The sequence below is a fragment of the Vombatus ursinus genome, unplaced genomic scaffold (assembly GCF_900497805.2).
Source record: "Vombatus ursinus unplaced genomic scaffold, bare-nosed wombat genome assembly UNPS02014811.1, whole genome shotgun sequence".
NCBI classification, from domain to species: Eukaryota; Metazoa; Chordata; class Mammalia; order Diprotodontia; family Vombatidae; genus Vombatus; species Vombatus ursinus.
The window spans coordinates 9,379,673-9,401,062 of NW_020954589.1; the positions used below are offsets into that span (position 1 = coordinate 9,379,673).

The 21,390-nt window shown below is 39.9% G+C and overlaps 1 protein-coding gene across 1 annotated transcript in view; it reads right to left on the reverse strand.

Annotated features, from left to right (window-relative positions):
• Positions 1-6,338: 6,338 nt before the first annotated feature.
• The window catches only part of IP6K3 (inositol hexakisphosphate kinase 3), a 35,416-nt gene continuing 20,364 nt past the window's right edge, over positions 6,339-21,390 (reverse strand). Inside the window, exons 3-6 of the mRNA XM_027876549.1 lie at positions 16,651-16,846; positions 13,022-13,188; positions 10,919-11,094; positions 6,339-7,140 (exon numbers count right to left, since the gene is read on the reverse strand). Coding sequence (XP_027732350.1) covers positions 6,676-7,140; positions 10,919-11,094; positions 13,022-13,188; positions 16,651-16,846 — 1,004 coding nt within the window. The 3' untranslated portion in view covers positions 6,339-6,675. The remainder of the gene's footprint in view (positions 7,141-10,918; positions 11,095-13,021; positions 13,189-16,650; positions 16,847-21,390) is intronic.

Below are 21,390 nucleotides of genomic sequence, written 5' to 3' on the forward strand. Positions count from 1 at the left end.
GTAGTATTCCATCAATCATATACCACAACTTATTCAGCCATTTCTCAATTGATGGGCATCTTCTTAGTTTCCAAAAAGAGCTGCTATAAATATTTTTGTATGTATAGGTCCTTTTTCTTTAAAAAAAAATTCTCTTTGGGATATAGACTTAATAGTGGTATTGCTGGGTCAAAGGGCATGCACAATTTTATAGCCCTGTGAACATAGTTCCAAATTACTCTCCAGTATGATTGGATCAGTTCACAAGTTCACCAACAGTGCATTACTGTGTCAATTTCCCACATCCCGACCAACATTTGTCATTTTCCTTTTCTGTCGTGTTAGCCTGTCTGATAGGTATGAGTTGCTTCCTCAGAATTGTTTTAATTTAATTTCTATAATCAATTGTGAGTTAGAGTACTTTTTCATATAAGTAGCTTTGATTTCCTCATCCGAAAACTGCTTGTTTATATCTTTTGGCGAATTATCAATTGGGGAATGACTTATATTCTTATAAATTTGACTCAGTTCTCTATATAATTGAGAAATGAGGCCTTTTTCAGAGAAAATTGCTATAAAATTCCCCCTCCCCTTCAGTTTTCTGCTTTCCTTCTTATCTTGGCTGCATTGGTTTTGTTTGTGCAAAACCTTTAAAATTTAATTTTTAATTTTTTAAAATTTAATTTTAAATTTTAATCAAAATTATTATTTTTACATCCAGTAATGCTCTCTGTCTCTTGTTTGGTCATAAATTCCTCCTCTATCCATAGATCTGACAGGTAAACTATCCATGCTCCCTTAATTTGCTTATGGTATCACCCTTTATGACTAAATCCTGTCCCCATTTTGAGCTTGTCTTGGTATATGGTATGAGCTGTTGGTCTGTATCTAGTTTTTGCCAAACTGCTTTCCAGTTTTCCCAACAGTTTTTGTCAAATAGTGTTGTCCCAAAAGCTTGGATCTTTGCATTTGTCAAACACTAGATTATTATTGTCATTTATTGCTATGTATTGTCTACCTAATCTATTCCACTGATCCACCACTTTATTTCTGAGCCAGTACTAGATTCTTTTGATGATTACCACTTTGTAAGATAGTTTGAGATCTGGTATGGCTAGGCCACTTGAACTTGTTTTTTAAAAGTATATTTTAATTCTTGTATTTCAATATAATTAGTTTCCTTTGTAATTTTATGTGTTTTATTTTATTCACTTAAAAACATTATTCTGGGAAAGGGTCTTTAGACTTCGCTAGACTGACAAAGGGGTCCCTGACACACAACAAGAACCCTTGGCACAGAGTGTTATGGGGCCCAAGATAAAATGGATTTCAAAATCTAGGGATAAGGTGAACAATCAGATTGTGTGACCGAAGCTTACAACAACCCACATAGCATGACAGGGATTAGTTGACCCTATTTAGGAATAGCCTATCCTAGACTGATTTGGAGATAGCTAACTAATAAAATGTGAAAGCCGCCATCCACCTCATCTAGGAGCAGCCTAAAATGTAATCAATGAAAAATAAGCTGTAGTTTGGGGGATTTTAGGGATGATGATGGTGACAGTGATAGTGGTGGTGGTGGTGGCGGTGGTAGTTGATGATGATTGATGATGAAAGAGTATCAAAATGCAGAATGATTGCTTATCGACCAACTGAATGATGGTTAACAAGAGAAGCTAGAGAATAACATTTTGTTCCTGTTTATTCAGCACTAAGGAGAAAACAGCAGTATTCCAGTCTGTAGGAAAGTATACAGTGGAATGGTGCTCATGTTCTGTCCCGTTCTAGATCAGAAATCACTAATTTATAGATCAGAATCTATTAGAAGATATCCAAACAGTTGTAGCCCCCACACTCTTTTTTTTTGCCATGCCCTGCCCTACAGTTTACTATGATTCCTAGCAGGGAAGGAAGTTCAGCTACCTGTGGTTCTTATCCCCATGGTGCTTCCCCCAGGGACTTCACGTTCAACACTATACACTCAACCCTGGGTGATTTCAAGACTTAAATGATGAGTAGCATCCCTTTACAAAAAGGAACATGAAAAATAATTCCCCTTCTTAGAAAGGTTGGGGAATCTCTGGCTTAGATGAAATTGTTTTTTTTTGTTGTTGTTGTTCATCCTTTGTTCTCAAAGGGGACCAGTGACATCATGAGGGTGAGTCTTGGCTTATGTGGGTGAATTGTATTGAAGTGAGACAGAGCTTCACGAAGTCATCAGTCTCATGCTTTCCTCCAAAGTCTTAGATGAAATATGAAGTGTCCCCCAAGATGTTTCAATTCCCTTTGCTCTGACTTTGGGCTCAACACCACAATACAAACCTAACTACTTTGTTTTTCTTCTAAAGTACCATGGAGACAACGTGGTGTAGTGGGACAAACACTGAGTTTATGAGCAGAAGATCTGGATTCAAGTCACTTTCTTTATGTGACCTTGGGCAAGTCATACAACTTTTCTGGCTCTTAAGTTAGATTAAAGGGTATTTAAGATTTTTCCAACTCTAAAAGATTATGATACTAGTGGAGTTTCTGAAATATTAAGCCCAAGTGTAAAGGTCAATAGAAAGATATATCCCTCAAATGTAAAGTAATAAATTGGCTTGATGGTTTACAAAGCAGTTTTTTTTTTTTTAACTTTGGTTAGCATTGGTTGTCAACAGGCAATCACAACGTCACGAGACTTATGTGAAAACCAGGTTTATTACAAGAGAAACGAATGTGCAGAATTCACAAAGAATTCACAATCCTTATAGAAATTTGTTTATTTATGACAGTACAACAAAAGTAGGAGGAGAAAATAGGAAGGAGCATGGCATGGGAGAGGAAAGGTCCAGTAAAAATGGGAAAAAAGGACAAAACCCCTCTTGAAGGGGAGGAGCAAGGTGATGGCAAAAGCTGCATTCTTTTCTCTTGGAAACCACTAAATTATGAAGATAGGAAGGTCCGCTTACTTGCAAAGGACCCCAGCTGCACAAGCATTTTCCCGTCCTGGCACAGACTGTCTGGGCCCGTCTTGCCTCCCAAGGACAAACAGAGAATTCAGTTGGGATGCAAACAGCAAATTAGGTCAGCGGGAGGAGGGGAGAGGAACTTCATCCTTGACACATTCAGGGCCTTCTGCATGTTCTAGGTCCAGAGTTTCTGGAAAATGTGGCAACTCAGAAAGACAAGTTCAGGGGACCCCTTAACAACCCTTAACACAGTCTGCTCCCTGTAGCTTGTTCATCTTGGGTGAAGTGATAAAATTGAATTTCTGAACCTGCAAAGCCAAGGATCATGCCCTGAGACTATAGGGGTTCCTCCAAAGTTCATTGAATCCCATGAGGCCCAGCCCACCTGTCTTATCCTATTCTTTAATATAGGATGTCCTTGGAGTTGAGGTAGATGTCATGGAAGAGGTTGGATTATAGGCTTTAAAGAATAAATAGAATTTGAACAGGTATATGAGAGGATGGAGGAGAAGACAAGGGCATGGAGGCAGGAATGTGCATCATGGTTAGTGAGGAGACCACCCTCACTAGAATGGACAGTTTATAATATGGGAAATAGAAGGAAATAGGTTGAATATGAAGTTTGGAGCCAAATTGTAGAGGAGATTGAAAGGTAGTTGGAGGAATCTGTATTTAACATGGTAGTTGAGATTTGCATTATGAAAATCATGTTTAGTAATTTGCTTAGTAGATGATCCATGATACTGGCTGACAAGCATAGACAGTACTTTAAGGTTTATATCCTGCTTTTCCCCTGCATTATCTCATTTGATTTTTACAACAACCATATGAGAAAGCTATTACAGATAAGATTATCCTCTTTTTTTAAGATGAAAGAGTAAAGGCACAGAGATGTCAGGTGACTTGCCTTGGGCTGCAGGTAATACAAATTTGAGGTAGAATTAGAACCTGCATTTCTTCTGACTCCAAATCTGTCATCAGACACTCCTCTGGTGCACAATTTCTTCAGCAAAATTTTAATTATAGATTGGCTTCCAACGTGAACCACATGCTCAGGGAATGCAGATTAATTGTAATATTAACATTTGTATAGTATAGTAGAAAAGAGCAACGGATTTGGAGTCAAGAGGCCTGGTTTCCAGTCCTCAGACTGCTGCTTATTACTCATGTGATCTCTTTGGGCCACAGTTTCTTCCTGTATAAATAATGAGGGCATTTGAATAAATGATATCTAATGTCTCTTTCAGCTACAGATCCCATGGACCTATGATTAGAGAGGCAAATGTGATTTGTCTGTGAGGGAAAAAAAACCCCAATACATTTGACTATAAAATGAAAAAAATTTTTTTGGCTTACCAGCCTCATCCTCATTCCATTGAATGATAGAATTTGAGATCTGGAAGGGGTTTTGGAGATGTAGAGCTTAAAGGAAGCTTAGCAATATCTAGTCTGATCCTTTCATCTTAAAGATAAAGAAACTGGGGCAGCTAGGTGGCACAGTGGATAGAACAGTGGTCCTGGAGTCAGGAGGACCTGAGTTCAAATGCGACCTCAGACACATAACACTTACTAGCTGTGTGACCCTGGGCAAATCACTTAACCCCATTGCCTAGCCAAAAAAAAAAAAAAAAAAGAGATAAAGAAACTGAGGGAGGCTCCGAGGAGGATGAGTGACTTAGTCAAAGTAGCAGTGCCAGGACTTAAACAGGGACTCCTGAACTTCTCTTCAGTGCTCCTTCTGCTGAACCACGCACTGCATAAGTGAAAATTCATTGTAGTTAGTTAGCCATGATAGTTCAGAGGTTTTTATTTAATTTTTCTTGAATAAGGTTCAAGTGAAAAGCCTACTTGTCAGGTCTGGTACCCAGCCTTGCAAATCAGCACAAGCATTTTGTCATCAACAAGAACTTTTAACCAACTTAGCTTCCTCAAGAAGGAATACAAGTAAAGAAATGTGGGAAATTGATGAATTACGATTTTCCAGCTTAGAATAGTGTTTTCCAGCTTAAATAAAGCCCTTTTCCCTCAACAACTTTGTGAGATAGATAGTGCAAATAGCTACTCTATTGTACTGATGAGGAAACTGAGTCTCACAGAGGGAATCTGCTTTCCAAGGATCACACAGCTAGTAATTGGAAGAACTAGGACTCAATCTTGGCCCTATAAAGCCCAAGCCTAGCACTCCCTCTGCTTTCCACTAACTCTCAAGTCACTTATGAAATGGAATCACTCTATTGCATGATGATTAGAATAAATAAACAGAAGGGGTAATCAGACACACCAAATAAGCACTAGTGACCCAAACAATTTTATTAACAAATTTATTTTCTTTTAATTGAGTTCTATATGTCTGTAATAGGGTATCATAATAGGTTTCACCCTGCACAGAAAGGAATTAATTAGAACTTTTTGTAGCTTGCTCCATATTTACATTTCCATATTTACATTTATCCACTAATCTTGTAAACATTTTCGCCGTGCCCCTTCAGGCCTCCTGTTCCTCCCTGCTCCTCACCACTGGACTCCCTCCAAAAATAAATAAAAACTTTACATATATAAATTATAGTTGACTGTTGAGTGGCTCATCCTTGACTAATTCTTACCCTATTTGAAGCTCCTGTCATAGTATGAGTCTCAACATGGTCAATGCATAACAGAATCATTCTAATGGTCATTCATGATTTTATATAGTTAGCCTCAGTGAGACACATAGGTGTTGATTCATGGCAATGGCGAATTTAGTCCGTTGGTTTTGCCATTACTCATGCATATTCTTATTGTTGGCCCACCGTTATGAGCCTGAGTGAAAAAGAAAAAAAAGCTAAGACCTGTAAACTCATCCTATTGGATTCTGTACCTTGTAAAATGTCTCTTGAAAAGGATAAAACGCCTTGGTAAACTCTTCATGCATTTTTCCGAGTGAGTAGCCCATGTAATCAGAAAGACATTAAGGTTGTCCATATTGTCTTTAAGACTTTTTCAAGTAGTGTCTTTAGTTGTCTCACAGTTTCTGTAGACTTGTAGCAAAAACAGATGGAAGATATTCTTAGATGCAAATACACTGGTACCTTGCTATAACATTGTCCTTGAGGTCCATACTATGGAACCAATTAATAGGTAAAATTACCCATTGATGAGGTTATTTTGTTACTTCAATAACTAAATACTCTTGAATGGCATCCAAAATGCACCCATCTTATATTGAATTCTTTTTGTTCAGTAGTTTTCAGTCATGTCCAACTCTTGGTGACCCCATTTGGGGTTTTCTTGGCAAAGATACTGGAGTGGTTTGCCATTTCCTTCTCCAGCTCATTTTACAGATGAGGAAACTGAGGCAAACGGGTTTAAGTGACTTGCCCAGGGTCACACAGCCAGTACGTTTCTGAGGCCAGATTGGAACTCAGGAAGATGAGTCTTCCTGACTCCAGGCCCAGCACTCTATCCACTGTGCCACCTAGCTGCTCAGTTGAATTCTACTTTGGTACTAATAGCCTTATGTTGTGATTCAAGAGTATGTGGAATTAATTAAATGTGGGTTTTCCATGCAGCTGGCTTCTTTAGCGTTATTTCCCATAAAAGTCTCCTGCCTTGTATAGGAAGCTTCCTGGGCTCTTCTTCCAAACAGCTCTTATAAGCAGACATGATAGTTAGAAAGCTGTGGGGGTGCATAGTCTACCCTTGCTAATAGTAGGTCCCTTTTGAGAACTGTACCTCAGCAAAGTCCTTGCAGTCTCATCAAGTGTCATTCAACCTCTGAGATATCTTGAAGGATCTGGATGAGATTTTCTAGGCCAAAAATATAGCCGTGATCTGGTCCATCATAGATGGGGTGGTTGTACCGGGAGCCCTTGTAAGTTGTATGTGCGAAGTCTATCATACGGATATCAACTTTGGAGAGCCCTTCTGGGGAGGAGCAGTTTGTCTTCTGCACGCATCCTTGAAGATGACTGCCTGTGGTTCTTTCTGGGGGCATTTGTCCATCGTAGATGATGAGGAGAGAACTGGAGTAGAACCGATAGGAACTCTGGTTCTTAATGACTGAGAGGAGAGCCTTGAGTTGGAAGAGAATGGGTTCCAGGAGGTCTGTTCGAAGGTGTAAGCCATTGTGCAGAAACTGATAGAGGGTTTGCCTGAACCCGTCAGTTGAAAGTTTCCTTCCATAATATTTATCTTTGCAGAGAAAGTGGTTTGAATCAGCTTGATAAACCTTGGGTTTAAAAAGGAGAACAAAAATAAAATGTGAGTGAAAACTTTCCCGAAAATGGTTTCTTATTCTGTTGCAGCATTATGAACTTATATAAAGCATAGTCAAGCTTCCAGGAAACACAGCTTAGAAATGGTTGATGTTTCTAATAACCACCATTAAGTGCAAACGTGGCTCCCAGGTTTTAAAATACTTTCTGTTTGGGACTTTAATTTCATGTCATTAGCAGCAAATCTATGAAGTGCCTACTGTGTGCTAGGCATGGGGTATACAAAGATAGATGCACCATAGACACTGCTCTTAAGCAGTTTACATTATAGTAGGGGAAGAAAGGCCTGTTCACAAATTATTGAGTTGCAAGGGAGAATGTATTAAGTGCAGAGGAAAGGTTCAGACAAAATGCAGGGAGAGATTTGAGGAAGGAGAGATTATTTTCAGCTGGAGAGTCAGGAAAACTTCACAGAGAAAGATGCAATTGACTTAAAGGAAGGAAGGTAAGGAGAAGGAAGGGAGGAGGGGAGGAAAGAAGGAAGGTAGAACTTCAGTAGATGGAGATGTGAAGACAGTGGTCTTCCCTGGCTTAGTGGCTCTAAGAGGGGCTCTCAGGAAAAGGGCCTTTAAGTTGGAGAGAGATGGCAAGGGCTCTTGGGAAAGTCCCAGAGACCAGGAACATCCACATCTTCTTTCTTATCCTCCACTCCCTCATGCCCATCTTTTTCCCTTCCCTTTCCCCCTTTCTCTCTACTTGCCCTTCCCACCCTTTTCTAGAACATAAGCCCTCTTCGCCACTATGTTTTAGAATTCCTTTCCTCCTCTGAGTCTCAGCGTAGTTGTCAACTCCTCTGTAAAGCCTTCCCTGATTGCTTCTGATTTTGAATGTTCTCTCCCTTCTTCATGTTTATCTGGAATACTTTGGATCTCTTCTTTGCCCCATCCTTTTCTATCTAGTATTCTGGTGACCATGGGCATGTTATACTCACTGCCACATTCCCCCCAATGGCTGGGACTGTTTTGTTTTAGTCTTTGTGTCCCCAGCTTTATACCCCTGAACTGCTACATCAGTGTTTGTTGAAGTTGGCTATCTGTAGGAAGCAATCCATTCATAAGATCGTAGTTCTTAATCCCAGAAGGGACCTTGGAGATCACCTATTCCCACTTTACGGAAATTTTACAGGTGAGGAAATGAAGCTAAGTGGTTTACCCAGGCTCATCCCGGTAGTGAATCAATAGCACAGCTAGAATTCTGATTCCATATAGTGAATCTATTACAATAATAACAATAACAATAATAGTTCACATGTCTATAGTGCTTCAAAGCTTACAAAGCACTTTCTTCTCATCCATGTGAAGTAGTATGGACATCACTATTCCCATTTATTGATGTAGAAATTGAGGTTCAGTGAGGTTGACTGACTGTCCTGTTGTCACCCAAATAATTAGCATCCTTTCCACTGTGCCATGTTGCTTCTTTTGGTGATTGAGGTCTTGAGGACAGAGGGGACTCAAGGGCAGAAGAAGAACCATGAGTAGCCAAGAGTGTAGTTTGGTCTGAACATGGAGTGTGTGAAGGGGCATAGTGTCAGATAAGGCTGGGAAGGTCTTGATAGGGATCTAGGAGCCAATCAGAAAGATCAGAAGCCAATGGGAAGCCCCTGAAACTGGCTTTTTAAGAAGAGGGCTAATGTGGCCACACCTTTGTGTAAAGGATGGATTAGAGAGGGATTAGAATGGGGATGGGAAGAAAAGTTAGGCTTTCTTATTAAGTAACCCTAAGCTGAAGATATTTCACTGCTATAACAGTGTACAAGTGAATATATCTTATATCTTGTATCTCGTAGAATTCCAGTGTCATCTTCCAAATGATGATTTAAGCCCTGATTCTGTCCCTCTTCAATTAAAATTTTAGTAAATCTTATCTAGATAGATCTAATAAAAATTTGAAAATTGCACCCAACACTCTGGAAAGCAGGTTAGAGGAACTTTTTTTCAATGAGGTTTACAGAAATATGAGCAAGGTGGATGGAGTAGGGTGGCTTTGCAGTATTGATGCTTCCAATTCCTTGGCACTAACTGTACTCCCATAGTGACTTAGTCACTAGAAGGAAGCAGACAGGAGAGAGATTTTGGTGGTCATGAATGGAGCACAGCAGTAGTAACAGGGTCCCCTCCCACCTTTCTCCCCTTCACCCTTGTAGTTGTGGATAGCAGTGGCTAAACCATGCCTAGAGACAGGCATAGCAGATGGGAATGTTTAGCATGCTGCTATCGGGTCCAGTGTGATATGAAGAATTGTTGACACCTGCTCCATGCCTGTGATATCTTAGAGTGAAGTTCTCACTCTACAGGAGCAATTCTGGGTTCTAAACTTGTAGTACTCTTAATATTTTGTTAGTCAGTGGGGACAGCAAGGAGGTGTAAAGGATAAAATGCCCAACTTGGAGTTAGGAAGACTCATCTTCCTGAGTTCAAATCTGGCTTCAGATACATACTAGCAGTGTGACGTTGGGCAAGTCACTTAAGCCTGTTTGCCTTAATTTACTCATCTGTCAAATGAGCTGGAGAACTATCTTTGCCAAGAAAACCCCAAATGGGGTCACAAAGAGTCAGACATGACTGAAAGAGTTCCGGGTTGAGTTTCAGGGACCCTGGGTTACAACCCCAGTTCTGCCCTCATCTGGGTGAACCATGGAGAAGTCACAAGTCAGTGATTTTTCTTCTCTGTAAAACAGAGGGGTTGAACTAGGTGATGTCTTAGGTCACAACAGTTCTAAAAGTCTGTGATTGCATTTGCAAAGAAACCTCCAAGAAAGAGCTGATGACCTCCCTACTTTATTTTCAGTGGCCCATGTGCCAAATTAGCTTATGTATAGCTGGTGTTGTTTACTAAATAAATCAGATCAGTTTAAGAAAGTTGAGGTCCAGAGAAAGATGCAGTTGATGCTACAAATCATCATGCTTCACTCATATGAGGGTGGTATTCCACATTTTCTAAGGGATGTATGTGAAGCGAATTTATAGACTTAATGCCTCACTTTACAGGGTGGCAGTTTCAATTAAGGAAAGCTGTAATGTTTACTGCCAAATTGTCATCTAGTTTTGCTCTGACTAGACAGACCATAAGAATGAATGAGCACGAAAAGCTTAATTTCCTCTTATTTTTCTGCAGCTTCTTGTGTAAGCTGTAGCAGAGCAATAAAAATGAACTGTTGTATCAGGAAAATGAAATTAAACATCCTTTTGCCTTAACTTAGTCTTTAAACATTCTTAATCAAAACCAATGGCATCAGTAAGAAAAAATGGTAGATTAAGAAGGGTAAATTACTAATGGGAACACAGACATTACACTCTCAATATCAGGGAATTGAAGGATTCAATTCTATCATTACAAAGGATTGGAAATCGGGAAGTCACAGGGTCTCACAGTGAAATTATTTTCTTTCAGCCCTTCCCCAAAATCTTGGAACCTGCTAATGTTAAAAGTCTGAATCATTCTGTAGACAAAAGTCACATAGACATTGTTTAAAGTTTCAGCCGCCCCAAGACTGTAAGATCAAGTTCTAAAGTGGTACTTTTTGAATACTGTGATAGTGACAGGTAAGCTGAAGAAATACACAGCCAGAGTACAATGAGGTTTACATTTAATTGTTCACTGTCAGTGCTCCCCTTTAAAGGGCGGGCTGGTCAGATGTCTGGAGAAGTTTCTAGGTGGGTTACTCAATATTGTTGCATGTGAAGGGCAAATATGGGACATGTGTACTGTTAAACTGTTTATACATCCTACCTGCATGCCACAGATGCGAACCCCAAGGGAAGCAGAGGTGCTTTGTTCACACTTCTTTATGTGGCGGGCTTTCTTCTCCTCAGAGGCATCATCTCCATGTTGCCTGGTGCCCATCTTCAGGTCAAGAATGCAAGGATACTTGTACTTTGACACCACATTTTCAAGTAGCAAAAACCCTAGTCATACTAAGTTAAGGAAAACACCATGGATTGAAGAGATATTGCCCTCATAGGAGATAGGTGGGAAAATTCTAGGAATTAAATTTCATGTTTGATTATGTTTATTTTACTCCAGTTTTTCATTACTGACAAGCATACCAGTGTTATTAACCATTCAAGACATTAGCAGTGTTATTAACATACCAGTGTTATTAACAATTCAAGACAGTGACTTCTTAACAAGCCCATTTATTTAGGGGAAATTTTAAGGGTAGTTCCTTCTCTCTGAGATTTAAATTTAGATGCAGGCATGAGATCCCTGGCTGGCTGTGCACAATTTACATTTTATAGCCTAAAATCATGGGGATAAAATCACGAGTAAATGAATGGACCAATATCTTTTTAGGGAAGTGGGTTGATATAAACTTCAGAGATGGGTTGAAGGAATATTGATTTCACTGGAGTAATTTTCCTGAAAACGTTTCTTAGGGAGTAGAGGTGCAAATGTGACTGTAACAAACCACCAGTTTGCAGTAATATAGCAGTGACTAAGGGGGCTTTTTAAACCCAAATTCCCCTACTAGGGCATCCTGGACTACCTAGTCTTATGTGCTACTTACTGTCTTGTTGCATGAATTCAGCCTTCCTTCCCCATTGCTGCCTCTGAGAAATACGCTAACTCAGTCTTACATTCTCAACAGTTTAATGAGGGCTTTGTGGAGAATGTGGAGGGATAGAAGGGGAACTATGGTGAGACTTTGCTGGTCCCCTAAGCCCCGCCCCACACAGCATGACTCATACTGACATGATCTCCAGTGACGTCAGCAACCAGGGAGGGAAGCAAATCATTCCCAACATGAAAAATGATTTTCTCCCAGAATACTGACTGTATTTCTGCAGTTTTTGCAAATAGCAGTCAGCAAAAATTTCCACCAGCCCAGTTCGTTCTTGCAAGCGTTACAGCAGGAATGCAGATATTGGTCATTCTGGGAGTAATAGTTTTAGTTTTAGTTCAAATTTTAACCTCCACACACCCTAATTTCTCTTTTGTTTTGGCTAATTTTTTTTTTTTTAGGTCTCAGGCTCATGAATTTCTGCTAATGTGTATGGCAGTACTTCTGTGAGATAATTTGCATGTAGGCCCCAGGTGGAGCTCTCTGTGTATGTCAGAAGCTCTGTAAACATGAATCACTGAATGACTGGGGCCTGGAGGTCCCAGAACTATGTCCCTGTGCACCCCTTTCCCCTCCCTCCTTTCCATTCTTGACCACCACTGTCTATAATGTTTATATCGGATGTCCTTCTTTGCAATGGAACCCTGCAATTGAGAGTAGAAGCTGCCCATGCTTGGGTAGAAGTCTGTGCTGCCATTTCTATTTATAATCTGCCTTATAATAATAGCTGACATTTCCATAGTGCTTTAAATTTCACAAAACACTTTATCTCCATTATGCATTTGAGCCTTACAACAGCCCTATGAAGTAGATATTACAAGAACTATTATATCTGCCTTATAAATGAGAAAACTGAGGTGCCTTTGTCAAGGATTCCACAGCCAGGGAGTGTCAGGGGCTCCATTCCAGCCAAGGCTTCCTAACACCAAGGCTAGTAAGTACTCTATCCACAATGCCACGATGCTGGTTTTCTCTGGCAACTGGAGAAGTTTAATCTTTATGGCAGCCAACATGCTATTTACCCGTGCATAGAGAAACCCAGCTAGGAAAAAAAAAAGTTTTAGCTAGGTCTAACCAGTCAATAGAAGTCTCCAAGCATTAAGCCTTTCAATACAAAGGCATTGTCCCTAACACTTCTGGATGTGTTTGACACAGTAGCGTCCCCTGGACTTTGTGCCTGCTTTAAGCCAGTGGTTCCCAGATAGTTTTGCTCTACACTAGCTTTTCCCACTGACTTTGGGGGTCCTGTGAGGAAATCCAAGCAAGGATACGATGCATTTTGTTCTCTTGGTACTCAGAGTACATCCGGGTTAGGTGTTCCTTATGGCAGTGCAGTCTCCATGGGTTGCAGTTCTTCTTCTCGGCCTGGTTGCCATTTGTGTCTTCCATAAAGGAGGACACGTGGAATTCGGTCCTCAGGAGCGTTTTGCCAGGACAGCTTGGGTGAATTAAGCACATGGGAAGAAATGTGATGGGCTGCTAGCTTCAGAAAAAGACGAATTACTTGTGTTTATTTGCTAGGCACCTGGACAAAGTTTGACTCTTTTTTTTTCCTGGCTCTTTTCCAGCTCTGTAATTATTGTATTGCCCAAAACAAAGCCTCTGAGGCCTGGTTTTGGGTTCAAATTCCACTTCTGATACTTACTACCTGTGTGACCTTAGGCAAGTCATTCCCCACCCTGGGCCTCAGTTTCCTCACTTGTAACAAGAGGGAGTTGAACTAGATGGTTTCCGAGGTTCCTGGATGTAGCTGTAGATCTTGGATCTTACTCTCTCTAGCTAAACTATTAGCCTTTATGCAGTAAGTATGCAACATGGACTCTGCAAATATTTATTAAAGGCCCTTTGTGTTTATATCAATGTGCATCATTAAAGAAAGAGAGGAAAGATTGATCAGACTTATATATTGTTGGAGACAGAAGAGATCTTAGCCCAGCACCTTAATTTTATGGGTGAGGAAACTGAACCTTAGAGATATTTAGTGATTCACTCAAGGTCACACAAGTAGAGGCTGGCAGAGCTGGGCCACTGTCCTCATCCTTATGGAGCTTGCTGTCTAGTGGGGACAAGGTATGTGTGATGCTTGTACGGGTAATGCTAACATATATTATTACATGATAAGTAGATTTCAAAACAAAGTGCTATGTGAGGACCAACAGAGAATTACTACAGGCCAGAGGATATCAGAGAAGCTTAAGTTGGATTTTAAAAAATGATTAGGGATCTGCTAATTGAAGAGGGGGAGAGAGGGCTTTCTAAGGCATAGGGAACCGTATAAGGAAAGGCATGGAAGTGGGAAGCCGAAAGCAGTTGGGTGGCAAGAAGGAAAACAGCGTCATTCCAGTGGCATAATTTGCTTTTTCCCATACCCTCCTCTAGGTCTAGAATGGCTTTCCTGTTCTTGCTGAAAGTTTTCCTTTCCCTATTTGTACTAGTCTTATGCATGTATGATATTCTCATTTGTATTAAGTGTGTTATATTCCCTACTAGACTATAAGCTTTGAGTATAGGGACTATGCCTTATTTAACATTTGTATTTCTCCTAGTGTTGAACAGTGTCTTGTTGCTTCAGTACTTCAAGGATTTATGAAGATTGAAATCCATCCACACCTCAGTAGTTAATTTCATGAGTTATGTTGGCAGAAAAAATTTATCACCTGATGATGGCCAACACTATGGCTATGTGCCTCTCTGAACTTAACAGATCTGGTACTCAAATGGAAAACTTGGGGTCTTCCAGGCTTACTAGTACTGGAAGGCTTGTTAGCCTGGTTAAGATCTGGCAGAGCTTTCGCGCTTTTGGCATAAACTTTGAGAACCTAGGGCTACTACTTTCAGACCTCAGTGAAGCATTGGCTCGCATAAGACTTCAGGGGAAGGCCTTGAAATACGTGATAGTTATTTAATAAATGTTTATTGAATTAATTAATTAACTAAATAGAATTGTATTTTTAGGCTTTTATTAAGCACTTACTGTGTGCCAGGCATTGTGTTAGGTGCTTTACAAATAAATATTATCTATTTTGGTTCTTACAACAACTTTGGGAGGTAGGTCCTGTTATTTTCCCCCATTTTACAGGTGAAGAAACTGGGCCAGAAAGAGATTAAGTGATTTTCCAGGGTCACACAGCTAGCGTGTATCCAAGTCTAGATTTGAACTCAGATCTTCCTGATTCCAGGCCCAGCACAGGTGACATTGTGTCACCTACTGTCTCTTGTTATAAGTATCTGTGTGGTAGAGGTCTTTTTTTATTTTTTTAGTGTGGTTGTAAATCTAAGTTTAATTGGTTTTGTTGACTAAAGTTAATTTAATAAAATTCTTGCTAAAAACATAATTAATAACTAAATATTACCTTATTGTATTTTTCTAAAGCATGTTTACTCAGATACTCAAATGAATCTATGATCTCATCACTGTGTGATATAGATTAAAACTCATGCATGCCTGACCATCCTATGCTACTCTTATTCATGTCTTTCCATATGTTTGCCACAGTGGCCCTACCTCTTTTGCTGGGGATCTTCCTTGATTTCTCTGGACATCATGAGAATACCAGTGGAGCCCCTAGCCTGACCCACAGATACTCTTTTTTCAAGGACAAGGCTAGCTAAATACTGAGAGGCTCATCACCACTAAGCCGGTCATTAGATAATGAATTCTTTGGCTATGGCAACACATGGAATGAAGTTATTTATGATTATTAGAATAATTCAAAAGAAAGTTAACCCAATGCAGAATTTTGGAATTATTTAAATTTACTTCCATGTGATCTAGAGTAATAATAGTATTATTTTCCTAGTATAGACTTGGATCAGAGGAGGCCTTCTGTCTTGATTAGTGGATGGGAGCTGGGTAGTCATGGGACCTCTTTGCAGTTCTGTGACTTCTGCCTACTCTCTTTTGCCTTGGTTACCCTGTCTGTAAAATGGAGACTGTTCTAGGCTCATATAGACAACAGGCTTAATTACATACCAGGATTACTTCAGGAAGGGTAGTATTTACATTGAATTAGGTCAGTTTTGTTCCAAATAAGTTTTAAAAACCCCAGGGATCCTCTTCATCTGAGAAAGGTCAGCTGACATATTCCAAGTGTCTGACAATCCAAGGACGTGAGACTCTTGAAACCTCTCATATTCTTACATTAAAAATAGCAAATTAACCCAATGAACACCATATTCACTTCTCTTCCCACCATAACTGTATTAGAAAATAAAACGTTACAGGTATAACTTCACTTCACTTTTCTCTTTCTGTTTACTAAATGAAAAAAAAAATCCTACTTGCATTTCCCACCTCGTGGAGGTGGGTGAGGAAAGTACTTTTAGAAGCGCTCCTGCGGTTCTTGTTATTATAGTTGTTGTTATTGTTACTCTTGTTGTTGTTGGCTCTTTTGGGGGCAGGTATCAAACACCATATTGCAATATTTATTAAGTACTGAAGAAATTAATTTTTATCTTCTTTTCTAGAGATGTCATGTAAAATGCCTTCATTTACTAGTGGAGTTTGGAAAATTAGAGAAAGAGATATTATTGTTTCTTTTGTTGGTTGCCGCATCAGTTTTTCTAGATCTAACTCCATTTATATAGTATTTTAAGGTGCATGGAGTGCTTTCCTCACAATGACCCTGGAAAGTAAGTAGGGCAAATATTTTTATCCTCATTTTATAGATTAGGAAATTGAGACTTAGGTTAAGTGACTTCCTGTGGTAACATAGCTAGTAAGTATCAGAGCCAGGATTAAAACCCAAGTTCTTTCCATTGGCACCATACAGCTTCAGCCTGGACTTCATCCTTGAGCTCTTTTGGGATGTAATGCACAGTCTGTTTAGGTAGAAGGTGAATTGGTGTCTGTTTTGAAATCCCTCTGTTCCTTGTGTTTTGGCTTTTAGATGCTGCTCACCTCTCCTTAATAGACTTTGTCAGCTGAGTGTGCTTCCACTGAACGAGAGAGCAGTCATTGCCATGGCCACAGCTGTTCTTCTTCAGCTTCTGCCACAGCATCACTGATGACTCGGGCCCACGGTTGTCTGTCAGTGGACTGGCAACCAGACTGAGATGACCCCGACTGTCTTTCAGGAGATGCACAGTGACAGTGCCTAAAAAAGAAAAGAAAAGAAAAGAAAAGATGATAAAAGTTTAGACTTGGAGGTGTCCTTAGAGGTCATCTAGTTAAACCTCTTCATTTTACAGAGGAAGATAATGATGGCCAGAGAAGTGCAATGACTTGCCCAAAGTGAAACAGGAAGTAGCGGAGCCAAGATTCAAACCCATGTCCTCTGGTATCAACACGAGGGCTCTTTCTATAACCTCTCTGTTGGGTGTGGGAGGGAGGAGAGAAAAAAAGCAGCTGGATAAGGTAGATGATTTTAGAATTGATGACAGCAGTTTCAATGGCAAGAGCTACTTGCCCCGTAAACAGTCCGTCTTGAAGTGTCATCATCTTAAGGAAGAGCTTTGGAGACTGGCCTAATTTAGTTTGAAATAGATCCTATCCCAGAATGAGACCAGAGCCATATGAGTCTCCAAAAAATAGGCCAGGCTGTTTCTAGTTTGCCCTCTCCCTTTTTTCCTACTCTTCTTCTTTCCTTGCCCCTTCATGCTTCAACTGCTAAACTATTTAGCATTTATATATGGCCTTGTGTTTTGATTAGAGGTAGACATGAAAATATGAACCTGCTTACTCTTCATAAAATTTCCCAATACCCACTGCTTCTCTGTAATCAAAGCAGAATGGCTTACTTACTAATTTACTTTAGGAGCAGGAGAATATACAGAAACCCAATTAATTAATTTGCTAAATGGTCTTCTCTACTAGTATATTAGATAGGTTCAGCAAATTTCAGAACATTTATTAAGCATCTAATGACCAGGGGAGATAGGGGAAGTTTGTCCTAGATTTTAATGCAAGAAATGGAGCATCTGTGTACATTTATAAGGTGCTGAGGATACAAAGATAAGACACAATTCTTACTCTGAAGAAACTTTACAATGTAGTAGAGGAGGTAAGGCATGTACTCAAGTAGCTATAATATGGATTAGAATGCAAGTGCAATGAAGAGGCCCAAGATGCCATGCGCGGCTCAAGGAGGGAGATATCACTTTCAGTTGGGGGTGGGGAAGGCGGGGGTAGAGGGTAGGAAAGTAAGGAGAGAATCAGAGAAGGCTTTGTGGAGAAGTTGACATCAGAGGAGCACCTTGAAAGAAGGGAAGGATAACTGGGGAGTGAGGTGGGAAGACTAGAAGAATCTATGCTGAATGTGATCAAAATCAAGGAGATGAGTGAGGGTGGGGAAGGGTGGGGGTGGGCAGGGGGCTTGGAAAATTCCACTTTGATTGGAATGCCTAAAGGAGAGTAATATGAAAACATTCTTGAAAGATAGACTTGGTTGTAGAGGGTTGTGAATACTAGACTAAGGAATTTGTACTATTTCCTTAAAATATTTTATTGACATATTTTAGTTTTTGTATCTCCTGTACTTCTCTTTCCTTTTTTTAACAGCTGAATTTTTTCAGTAGGTAATGGGGGGGGTAGTCTCTGAAGGTTTTGAACAGGGCAATACTGTCATCAGACCTCATCATTAGTAAGATTACTTTGGAAGAAAAGAGAATGGCTGTAGCATGAGAGAGAGTTGGACATAGGGAGACCATTTAGGAGACTGTTAGAGTGTTCCATGCTTGATTTGAAGCTATAGCTTCCTTATTACCTGCAGAGGAAGAATTGATAAAACTTGGTTATTTTGGATGTAGGGGTAATGGAAAGGGAAAAACAGAGATGACTCTGAGATTTCGATAATGAATGACTGGGAGGATCCTTCATGAAGGTTCTCTTGCAACTCTCAATATGTGATTCTGTGATCTTCCAGTGCCCTGAGGTGACCCTGAGCTGTTGAAGGCTACGCCAGCCCCCACAGGGTCTGGCAACCTTCACCAAGGTAGAAAGGCCTCAAATTATGGGTCCAGGTGGACAATATGTCTGTTTTCTGAGAACCAGCTTAGTTAGGTTTAGAGAGATTCATGATCAGATTAGGGCAAGGTGATGAATTTTTCTGCCATAGCAACCCTCAAATAGCATGTAGCTAGTTGTAGAAGAGTTTTGATGTGTGTTAGTGGAAATGAAATTACAGATTTTTCATTGAAGTAGTGGTGTCATAATTGTCCCCTTGTTTTGGGGAAAGATAATGAGTTCAGTTTTAGATAGTAAATTCATTCTGGGTATACATAGAATCAACACTTACATTGATGCCCACCTATAACTAACTGTTCTGTGCTTCCTGTTAAAGAATAAGTTCCTCTTGGGCAAGGTACTTTGTTAATCTTTACTGTTAGCATGAAACTCTGCACAGAATTATATGCTTGGTGTTCTTAAATGACTAATTAAGAACAAAAACATTTAATAATAAGAATTGCTAACATTAATATAGCACTTTTACTATGTGCCAGGCACTGTGCTAAGTGCTTTAAAATTATCATCTCATTTGATCCTCATGACAACTCTGGGAGGTAGATGCTAATATTATCCCCATTTTACAGATGAGGAAATTGAGGCTGAATTAAGTGACATGACCAGGATCACACAACTAGTAACTATCTGAGGCTAGATTTGAACTCAGGTCTGCCTGATTCCAGGCCCAGCTCTCTATCCACTTTGCCCTTTAACAATATTAACACTTAATAACAACTCTCTTTTCTAAAGCTCTTTTAAGTTTTGCAATTCATTAACCTCACAACAGCTCAGACACATTGAGGATGTGAGAGTTCCTTTATTTGTGAATTCCCTCTACCGATACAATCTATAACTTTATAGATGAGCCTTAGAGAGTTGCCTCAGGCAGAAAGAGTTAGTTAATTGACTTGCCTGTGGTCACACAACTAGTAAGTGATAGAAGTGAGATTTGAGTCCCTATCTTCCCAACTCCCAGGAACACCATGGCATCTGCTAGGCCACTCTTCTTCTCACCGTATGTACGTGTACATACGTATTATTACCCCATTTTAAAGATGTGAAAATTAAGGCTCAAAGACAGAAAATGACTTTGGTCTCATAGCTAATAATTATCATACTAAATTCAAACCCAGATCACCTAGTTCAGTGCTCTTTTCATTATACCTGGATGTCTTTCTGTTTAAGTGAAAGCAGTGGGCATAAAAAGATTGCCAAACTGAGGATATGAGAATGCAGTTAACAAATAGTGGATTCCTGCTGAGATTTTCTTTTTTTTTTTTTTTGCCAGCATTGTCATGGTTTAGGACACCACCGCTATCTTTGCTTGGCATAGCTGGCTTTATCACATTGTCATTGTGGTGTCTTGTTGCCCTCCCCAAAGAGCTGAAGCCTGGAGTGCAGCTGCTTCCACATTTTAAAATGAAACTTCAAAAAACAGCCACTTTGCTCAGGACAAGTTGCAATTTTTTCCAAATAAGTAGTGAAAGGAGCTGATATCATTTTCTTTCTTACCTGTGCCCTCACTGGCTTGAGGGAAAGCATGGGTATTGGCTGATGAGTTTGCAGGTGCTAATTTTCAAGGCTGTTCTTTAGGGCAGTAGGCACCTCTCCAGAATACCTAGCTTAGCTCATCCCTCTTTTCTAAGATTCCCTATATCCTAATTATGTAGCTCCAGGATAGCCCTGGGTGACCTCTTGCTTCCAAAAAGAACCTGTTTTTTTCCTCTGATCTTTTGAACCCTGAGAAATGTCCTAAAAGTTTGACACCAGAGAATTCAGCTCCATTGTGTTCCCACTGCAGTCATGCTGCTAATGTTTGTAACAGCTGATATGTATATGGTACTTTGGAATTATTTTATACGGCATTCTCAGTTAGTTCTCACAAAAATCCTATAGGGATGTAGTGCAAATATCATTTTTTCTCTTTTGCAGATGAGGGAACTGAGGCTCAGACAGGAGAGGTAAGTTGCCCAAGGTCATGCAGCTAGTAAGTGGTGAACCTAGAACTAGAATCCATGTCTTTTAGTTCCATTGATTTTTTCCATTATTCACGTGGCATCTTCCATGTAGCTAGGTTAAGGTGCCAAATGATTATCATGGGTGGGCACAGATCTGATCTGACTTATGGTAGTAGATGAAACCTCTATTCCACAGGCCCAACAAGGTGGGGAAAGTTTTTTTTAAAGTTGTTTAAATTAAGTCATTGCCTTGAGGTTCCGTGGACCCTTCTGGTCAGTGGATGCCTAGGATCTAACCTGAGTTTACTAGTTGGAGAACTTGAAGGTCACCTTTAGTCACATGTTCTGCTGCTAATGCCTAAATCCAGCCAGGTGCTGTGAGTATTGGGAGGAACACTCCCACTGTGTACATGGTCACATTTGTCCAGGGCTTAATCATCCCACAGGAAAGAACAGTCAAACTAAGACTCCTGGAGATTGGTGAAAGAGAAACAAGGAGATCCAGGGAGTTCTAGCACAGTATGAGGACAAGTATGTTAAAGTTGGAGGGACTTTGGGGAAGTTAATGTCTGAATGTTTGTCTCAGGGCTTGTCTGTACTCCCAAGGGTCATTTTCTAAATCTTTGAAACCAAAACGTTCCTTGGATTAGTCTTCTCTAATGCAAGAAAAGGGGAAAATTCAGTAGCCATGGTACTTATTCCATTGTCAGCAAAAAAAAAAAAAAAAAAAAAGATCCCG